Here is a 9,555-nt window from a genome sequence, read left to right as displayed (position 1 = left end):
ATATTTCTCAAAAGCAGATAATATAGCCAGTATTATCCAGTCAACACTTGACTTGGAGCGCTTGAACTTTATTCATACGGACTTCAGCTTCTTAATGAACAAGTAGCCAATAATTATTTTAATTGATACTATAATCCCCTTCTGAAGTTACTTAGTTAAAGCTATTTTTCAATAGATGGATTGGCAACACCAGTTTGTACATCACATGTTTACCAGTGCTATTTACCAATTACATAAGGATAGGGATGCAAGCTTACTTTTTATGTGGTTGATGAATTATTTCAACACTGGATCTTCCCACGACGTTTTTAGAAAGTCTATAAGTGGTCATCCTCCTTAATTGGAGCCAATAGCTCTGAGGGGTTTTCCAAATATCGAAAAATCTTATGTTCATAAACCTGGCAATCGAAATTACAGTTACTCAACCACCAGAACTAAAATTAAGGGAATAAATAAAATAAATTGTAGTAGATATCAATGGAAACCAAATTTACCTCTGCAAGCAGAAGAATCTCATCAGCATTCAAGCAACAAGCATTACTTAGTTGTTCACTAAGATCTTTACAACAACCTTGCTTTAGCAAACTAACAGTGTATAGCATAGGAAGACCACTTCCATCGCCGTAAAACACAGTCACGGTTATTTGCCGAGTTGCAGTTGAAGGTAGCGGCAACGACAAATACATGAAGGGATCAAAAGTGATTGAAATCTTTCCACATGCTGGGCAAACCAGTGTTGACTTATATTGACCCTGACCATTAACATATAAACATTGTAAGAGAAGAAAATACTTTTGTACCAGTACAGGAAAAAATAAATGCTTATGGTTCAAGGAAAGAAGAAATATAGCTTTCAAGAAAGAAGACTTGAATTCCCACTCACCTGGCAAACATCCACTATCAATGAGTCATTTCGGGCCCTGTGATTTTGCAAATGATGAAGATCCAATGCCTACATCAATCTGCAAAATAGACAGTTAAGCTGTCATTTTCTACAATTTAGTATCCCATAGAGAAAAAAAAAGAGGTTTGCAAATTATCATATTACTTCAGTAGCCAAAGGGCAAAAGTAAATGTTTCTGTAAAACTGAAAACTTAACTTCTCTTTATTTAGTGTAACAATAAAAATAATTAAAGAAATAAATAATACTTAACGTGACATCTAGGCAAGTAAGATGTTTGACAAAAGAAAGTATTAAAAAAAGAAATACCTAAACTATTAAAAAAGAAAGTAATCACTATAGATTACTTGGACAAAAGAAAGATGAAACAATTAAAATATTATCTATTATTAAAAACAGTCAACAATATTCATAAGAACTCATTAGCCTAAAAAATTATAGAGGTATGTTGACTTACAAGACCCAGTCTTGGATACTTGCCTAAAATATGCCAAAAGGTACCTAACATAGTGACATGGTGTGCTCAAAATATAATGATATATTATTATGGCCAATTTACCGTTAAAGAGGGTGACACAATTCAATATAAGCAATCACTTGTCACGGTTGTTTCAGACATTGTGAAAGGTAAAATCAGACTTGATGGCTATGAAGGAATGGAAATAATGGCCAAAAAAAATTCCAATAATGTAAACCAGAAAATAAGATGTAATACTCTGTTTTGTCTTTAGAAAACATAGGCCCCCAAAAAAACTCAGCAATGAAGGCTGGAAATAGACAAAAATCAGCAACAAAGACTTTGAAGAAACTAACCTAGAATAGCGCCAAGCTCTGACACATGACTCATTCAGATCTCTCTAAGTCTCTCTGTCTAATTGTAAATACATGATATGTGTGCATGCTATGCAGAAATGTAGATCATGTTAGGCTAATTCTAGTTAAAACCTCTAATTCTAGTTAAAACCTGGTTCATGTCAACAACAGCTGCATATCTTCCAACTAACAATGAAAATATACTAATCAATTTAATTGATGAAGAACAGAGAAATAACATTCTTTACAGCACAAAAACTACAAAAAATCATGATTAAAATGCAATGCAATAAATCCAATATGTTAATAATACTCTGGAACTTTGACTCTTTTATCTATGAAAGAGAGCTAAGTAAAACCTCCAATTATAGCACCTAGAATCTTAATCAACAAGAATATGCATATTTTTTTTATAAAATAAACAGGGCTTATAATCAATAACCAAAACAGAGTGTTAGTGGCACCACACATATGAGAACATAATTTATAAGCAAGAAAGTTTCATGCACCTTTAAACAAAAATACAAATTTCAAGCCATGCTAAGTCAAGGTAATTTCAGCAGCAAAAAAAATTGTCAAGCTAATTAATAAGTACTATTATAGCTAATAAAATATATACAATATAAGCAATACATGCCAATAGAAATATCTTGATTGCATAGATACAAAAACAGCATGAAATAATCTAAAAGGTTAAGTTGATATACAATAAGGTAGTATGTGCTACTTAACAATACCAAACAATGTAATTAAAGTTCCTATTAACTGCTACGTTGAGTTAACAATTTTGACTAATTCTATATAAATATATCTTGCATTATACACAAAGCCATGTCCTAAAGAAGTTACCTTCCCTTCTTCACTTTGTCAGATACAGCTCTATAAGCATACTTCCACCAAGAACGAGGATCAGATTTCACGGAAACATGTGAACGAAAATGCGCATATTTTAAGCGTTGATTAAAGGCAAAAAAGTTATCAGCTAGTTTTAACATATCCTTGTATCCATCCTGCAACAACAAGATACTAAAAATTTTCAAGGCCAATCAAAACATGCCTCCAAGTATTCAATCACAGTTGAATTATGAAATTAAACCTTTGATAAACAGAGAATGACATCATCCAGAATATACTTTGCATTTCCTGTAATTGGTTCCAGAATATAAGTGTGCTATTTGACAATTCTATCAGCAGGTTTGCCTTCTTCAGTGCCATATCTAAAAACCTGAAGCAAATAATGATCAAAGTTTCATAGTTTGAACATGCCCTCAACATATGTAACTGCAAGAATAAACTAAATATTGGTTCTACCTGGACCCACTCAGAAGGAAGCTAAGAGTTTCTCCAAGGTCACACCTGCTGCAAATGGGTGACCGGGATTGCTAGAGAATAGGAAATTAAAATTCAGACAGAAAATAAGAATGTTAAGATTCCAAAATATAAAATTTAACTTGCTATTACACACCTTTCACTGTCCTCGTATCTGATATGAATATTTGAAATTCTGAATTTCAAATTTCCAACTATAGTGTTGATAAGGGAACCCAACCATGATTGATTCTTCAAATAAAAATATATACATATTAATACAGTTATAATCATAATTGACAACCAAATATATGTATAAACATATGTATGGTTCAAAAAGATCAAAAGGTAAATCCTAGAAAAGAATAACATCACAGCATTTGAATACTACAACCAAAACTTGATACAATATTTGTTATCATAGATTCAAAAATAGCACATAAGACGCTTAAGAACCAAATACTAGTTACAAAGACGCGTTACCAATTAGAAATAATATGAGCATCCTATGCAAACATAAGTGCTAAGTCCAAAGATAAGAAAATTAAGAACCTCATTTCTGAAAGCCTGGCCAATTTGAGCAGCAGCAAAAGGAAGCTTGTTCCCATTGTAATTGTACAAGTCTTTGAAGTTAACAAATATGCCCTGTGCAGTTTCTGGCCGCATGAACCTACAGCAAAGGAGATTTAATTACATATCATTACTGACCAAACATGAGTCTTAATAAAAAAGAATCGCTAAGAATAATTAGTACCAAAATGTAACGTGCTCACCCAGGGCTTAAGCCAGATTAGAATCAGACCTTGCAAAATGGGTCTAATATAAGAAATAACAACTAAATCAAACAGAAAATAATAGCTTAAAAAATATCATATTTTCTTTGGTTGTCTTGATTGTAAATATCCGTATGGAACCTGAGTCTATTAGTTCTCCCTGTGTCATTTGAAAATTTGTTCATAGACACCATTATCAACTCAACTATAAATAGAGGTTGGAAAAATGGTATACTTATAGTTAAACCCTCGCATTTATCATGAAGACAAACTATTTCATTCAACACCTCACCAACTCTTGAATCATCATGAAGTAATCTCCTACAAAATCAAAGCAGCTTGTTTGAAGTCATGAGGAAGCAATCCTAGCTGATTAAATCAAATGCATTAAACCAGGGAATAATAATTAATCTTGGAAAAAAATCAAAGAGAATAGAAACTTGTGGAGCATAAGCTCTATCTGACCATCCACTAAACTAGATCCCTCAGCTGAACGGTCAACCAACACTGATAGTTCTGAGATACTGTCTTGCATGTATATTCCAAGATTAATATGAAAAATAATAACAAAAGGCAAGAAAGCAGTCAGAAATATAATACATAGAGAATGCTGAACATGAGAAAAACAAAAACAAAGCATATGTTTTTGGATTTCCTCTCAAAAACTGAATTGAGACAGTTGAACTAAGTACATGCTCAATAATTGATGCTTACTATAAAAACTGTAAAATGGAATGGAGGTAAGATCAATGCAGCTTGAGAATAAATTGAATCAATACCATAACATATCTATATGAGTCGTATGTTTCAATGCATCAAGAAACAGAAGCACACAGGATAATAACTTCATGTATGCTTCCATGAGATGGAATAAAGACTTGAAAATAAACCGCAAAGATCTTCAACTTCCATATATTTAACTGTACAATGATATATAAAGTAGCACAGTGTGTGATTCAAATATCTCTTATCAAATTTAAGTATTAGAGATTTAGAATACCCTCTTAATGAAGTCACGTCCGTTAGAATCTGTGTAGAATGTTCCATTAGTCTTTAAGGCTGTTGTAATTTGAGTAGTGATTTCTTTTCCTATGCTATCATCCACAGGTATAGGTCCAATCTAAAAATAGAATAACATAATCAACAAACAATAAATTGACAACTATATATATATATATATATATGAAAAACAAAGTTAACAGAATTCTCTGTGCTCTTGGTAAATCAATTTCAGAAGTTAACTTACAGTAAACTCAACTTCAGCGTGCTCCTTTTCCTTGAATACCCTAGTAATCTGTGCATACATTTGGGTTTGTTACTGAAATTATAAGGAATAATGTCCCTAGGTTGAGAACACAATTCCAAACATGTTATCTAATCAATCCTACCCAATTACAGTTTGATATATCAAGTCTAAAACAACTGTATGATCTTGTTATATTTGGAGCAGCAAATCACCTGAGATATCCATGGATTGAGCCGTTGGTGTACTTCATCCAGTACCGGACCTCGAACCATAGTTAGAGAAGCCTGGGACATAGGAGTGTTACCTTTAGGTACTCAATTCTATAAATTGACAGTTCATGATCATTTAAAAATTTTACACAAATTAAACGACTTTAGTTACCTGGCTATCAGATTTGATTGGAAATGTGCCATTTGGATGAAAGACATATGCTCCAGAAGCCTTCAACAGAAAAGACAACACCACATTGATAATAGCTAAAACTACTCTAAACAATAGAAGTAATCTAGGAATTGACAAAGCGTAGTAAATTTTTTAAGTGCATAGATAATTCACTACCTGTGGATCTTTATTAGTTCCATCGTTTCCACTGTAATAACTGTATGACTGTTCTGCAGATGCTGTAATCTTCAATAGGAACATAACATAGTAGACACATCACCATCTTTGTCCATCAATATAGAATTTTATAAAACCATGAGCAAATACATGAATGTACAAGGAAATTGGAAACCAAAAAAAGAAAAAGAGGAAAAAGATTAGCATCACTGTCCATGACATGTCTATGAGATAATTTACCCATATGTGTTAATTTTGAATTAAGATTGAATATTAGAAGATACATAAAAAAAAACTCCATAAAAAAACAAACCATATAAAATGAAGTGGAAAAGGTACTGGGAAACTAAATCTTCAACATAGCATACCAAATTTCTGTTGTTAGCATAGTGTGAAAGCTTTCCATCACGAGCTGAATAAATTAGCTTCAAACTTCCTTGTCCAATTTCTATAGTGTTGTCTATACTTTCTTTTGACCTGTACACAGAAGAAATGGCTACACTAGAGCCTGTAAAGTAGAGCAATAATTAGATTATCAGGTCTAACTTGGAGAGCTCTTAAATGAAATACCTTAAACATTACAATATGGCCAACCTGTTTGTTTAGTGGTAGAAATTATGTAAGTGCTGAAACTAATTGGCAGTACTGACAATGTAAATGCAAGCCACTATTTAATTGTTTCTCTCGGAGATTCACCCAAATATGCTCTCACATAATAATTTCTAACACTAAAAGTGGCATTCAATATAGGAAGAAGCTGGGCTTCAACTTTCTTCCCACTAGAATCCTGAACACTAATTCTGTCAGTGGAAACCTACATAAAATTTCAGTTGCAAAGCCATTAGTAAACATGAATAAGTTAATATATACAACCTTAAATTTTTTGCAGTTTTCTCCAAGTCAATGATGGTTACTTCTTAAATTAAGAAAGTGTTTGACACAGATAGACATAGCGTTCTGTCCTCAAGTGCTCAATATTGAAACTCTTTTTGGTTGAAAGTGTGTAATAGAAATCATCAGTTCAAGTAGACCTTTTCAAATTTATGTTGATCAGCATATGAAGTATAGTTTAGCTACTTATAGGAATTTGTATTACTTCTTCTCTCTTCCACCCTAGGGAATTGTAGATGACAACGACCTAGTAAGAAAATACATGATGATAAGATGACATAAAAAAGGGAATTCTCTGATACTCAATTGAGTTGGATATTACAACTTATAAGTAAAAATGTACTTACCAAACTTTTCCCATCACCATCAGACAGGACCGCTTCTGATGGAGGACAATAACTTATGTTAAGAAGAGGACACTGCCAAGAAAAGCCAAAACATAAAACTGAATTGATGTACACTCTGTTACTGAGAAAAGTGTAATAATAATGGTGGTGAAGATTGAAGTTAGAGGTGCTTAAATAAATGCATCAACATTATAAAAGCCTAAACCAATCCCTTTTGAAATGAAAGCTAATAAAGAAAAGTTCAATTTACTCCCTTTCATGCCTCAATGGCATGTAGGTTCCCAAATTTCAATTGACTAAGATGCCTCATGCAACATGGGAAATGAAATAAAACCATTTATGCCCTATTTGTATATGACCAAAAAAAGGGTTCCAGTAGCAGGGTAAAAGAAAGAGTACATAAGGTCAAAACTCACAAGTGAGAAGGAAAATATTGTAAACCTAATGACAACTTGCCTGTTGAAAGTTTTCAACTCCAGAGCTTGAATCTGGTTGTGTCAAGTATGCTAAAGAAGAGGCAACCACCTTCTCAGCCTACAAAAAAAAAAGTAAACAGAAATGATTCATATGAAATTTAATACAGAAAAAATATTTGAAGTTAACTTGGTTGTTGAAAATATCCACCTCCTTGTAGCCCAAAGAAAGTCGCAAAGCATAATCAGTAGCAACGTGTTGTCTTTCTGTACCACTAACTGCATCATGATGTTGAGCAATTGCCAAAGCATCAGCAAGTACCTCAGTGTTTGGCCCTGAGTCAACCCCTCCTTTAAAAAACTCCAACTGCCTAGCTGTCTGTTCATTAGAATAAAAAACCAATAGATGTTTAAAAAGAGATAGTAGAAGCCTGCCAGATACTTGAGAGAAACTCTAAATATATAAAAGAGGCTCAGGATATACCAGATAGTAACCACTCAAAGCTCTAACGTAACCTTTAAGTCCTGGATGACTTGTAAAGTACCCGGTCCAATAAGCATTTGGATGATCTGCATACCTTTAAAAAAGGGAATACATTTTAAGAAGCAATTCTTGAAAACTAAAACTGAAATGCAGACATCAAACTTTACTCACGGGAAAAAGTCATCAGTTTTAAGAGGCCATTTCTCACCAGTTGCATGTTTCACATCAGTGTAAAGAGATGGTGTTGAATACAGTGCATTCACACGCCCAAATGGAATTTAGTAACTTTAGACTTCAACAAGAACTCCCAGATGGAATGACAATGAACAGGTAATAAATATTACTTCGGTATTTAGATTGAGCAAAATATTTCTATTTAACTCATTCAATATGCAAAGATCTATAGGACTACCTGATTTACATAGTGAATAAACTTGTCCATCTGCCTGAACCTTGAAATTTCATATTGATAACGAAAATCTGTCCCCATCATCCACATAATGTGATTGGTTCTTGTCACGTTAGCCTACAAGAAGAGAAAACGTTTACTTTAATCATTCCAAAAGAATTCCACTAAAATTCCTACAAAATTTGAGGTTACCTAAAACGAAAAGACTAAACACAAAGGTTTATCAGATTTATCATGATCTACGCAATGAACATAAATGCAATTATTAGGATATGGAATTTAATGTGTAGACTCCTATTATTTTAAATATTGATCATTTGCATACAGTAATCTAGAAAACATGGAATTCGACTAAATGGTTCCTCTCTAATTCTTACCTGAGCTAAAGCGGCAGCAACAAAGTCATTCACTCGCTCTTGAACATTATAGTAAAACATAAGAGTATCATCCTACAACCAAAAAACATGTTTCAGAATGCATTCAGATGCAAACTTTCAAGCATTATCTACATTATTGATCAATCAAACTTACCTGAATAGGTGGTGAAACATCATTTATTTCAAACGTGAAACCATCAGGAGGATCATAATGCCAGGGCGATATGCCAGTGAAAATCTGAGGATAAAATTAATAAAGGAAGTTACTTGGAATCCAAGCACAGGACTAGTAGAAGCGACAAATATAAGAATTAATATATCAAATGAATTAGTGGTAATAAAATAAAGGGGTTCCTAACCTGTGAAGAAGAACCAAGGGACCTAGATCCCTGCCATACAACATCAAGAGTTTTCTCTTTGAGACGCTTAGCTCTGTCTTGGTAATCAATTCGAGAAAAATAGAGGGAGTCAAATCCCAACAGCAGTTTGTCCAACGGCGATCTCCAAGAACGATGAGACCACTGGGTCGAAGGCACGCAGAGGTGGGCTCGCACCTGGGGTCACTTGGTTCGGGGGTTGGGTTCACGGGTGCCTGAGATTTGGAGCTTGGCTCGGAGAAAAATGGGTGAGGGGATGGTGGTTAGGTGGTCAGAGCTGAGGATGATGGTGGTTACGGGAGTGCGACTAGGGCGAAGGGAAGAGAGAGACGAGAAGGAGAAGGGGAAAAAAGGGAAAATGAGAAAGAGATAAGACTTCGGTCCGAGATAGTGAAATGAGAAAAATTTGCCTCTGTTTTTTTTTTCACTTGGCATTTTATTTTTAACTTTGCCGCGTGTGATTTACTCAATAACTTTATATATATAATAACTCTTTTCAAATAGTATTATAATGATGTGTTATGGTAATGGGTGTTTGGTGTAGTGAGGGAAAATACTTGAACAGTCACCAAGATGTTCAATTTTATAGTGGTTGATTTCCTGTCAGCATACAATGCAACAGTCGGACACCCGACTTTAATCATGTTAAAGGTGATA

At 33.7% G+C, this 9,555-nt stretch overlaps 1 protein-coding gene and 1 pseudogene across 4 annotated transcripts; both read right to left on the bottom strand.

The window, feature by feature from the left end:
• Positions 1-293: 293 nt before the first annotated feature.
• Positions 294-3,102, bottom strand: LOC133821288 (putative ubiquitin carboxyl-terminal hydrolase 11). 4 transcript variants are annotated; one of them, XR_009887442.1, is made up of 4 exons: positions 3,027-3,102; positions 884-962; positions 495-752; positions 294-398 (listed from the first exon to the last, which is right to left on the bottom strand). XR_009887442.1 is itself a non-coding variant. In XM_062253678.1 (2 exons), exons 1-2 carry the CDS (start codon positions 684-686, stop codon positions 318-320), a joined length of 273 nt encoding a protein of 90 aa, XP_062109662.1. In that variant the 5' UTR covers positions 687-859; the 3' UTR covers positions 294-317. The 4 variants fall into 4 exon arrangements, 1 of the variants encoding a protein (XP_062109662.1); XR_009887441.1 differs by lacking the exon at positions 3,027-3,102 and adding an exon at positions 2,565-2,661; XR_009887440.1 differs by lacking the exon at positions 3,027-3,102 and having other exon boundaries at positions 884-1,081.
• A 59-nt stretch (positions 3,103-3,161) lies between these two features.
• Positions 3,162-9,080, bottom strand: LOC133824831 (alpha-mannosidase At3g26720-like; annotated as a pseudogene).
• Positions 9,081-9,555: the final 475 nt, after the last annotated feature.

The sequence above is a fragment of the Humulus lupulus genome, chromosome 3, assembly GCF_963169125.1.
Source record: "Humulus lupulus chromosome 3, drHumLupu1.1, whole genome shotgun sequence".
NCBI classification, from domain to species: Eukaryota; Viridiplantae; Streptophyta; class Magnoliopsida; order Rosales; family Cannabaceae; genus Humulus; species Humulus lupulus.
Note: the sequence above shows the minus strand (reverse complement) of the source record. Positions and strands in the feature narration are given on the sequence as shown.

Bases quoted from the DNA above. Each gene is read 5' to 3' on its own strand.
- LOC133821288 (XM_062253678.1), bottom strand. From the start codon at position 686: ATGTATTTGTCGTTGCCGCTACCTTCAACTGCAACTCGGCAAATAACC. The intron at 399-494 runs GTAAATTTGGTT...TTCGATTGCCAG, and splicing joins AGATTCTTCTGCTTGCAGAG to GTTTATGAACATAAGATTTT.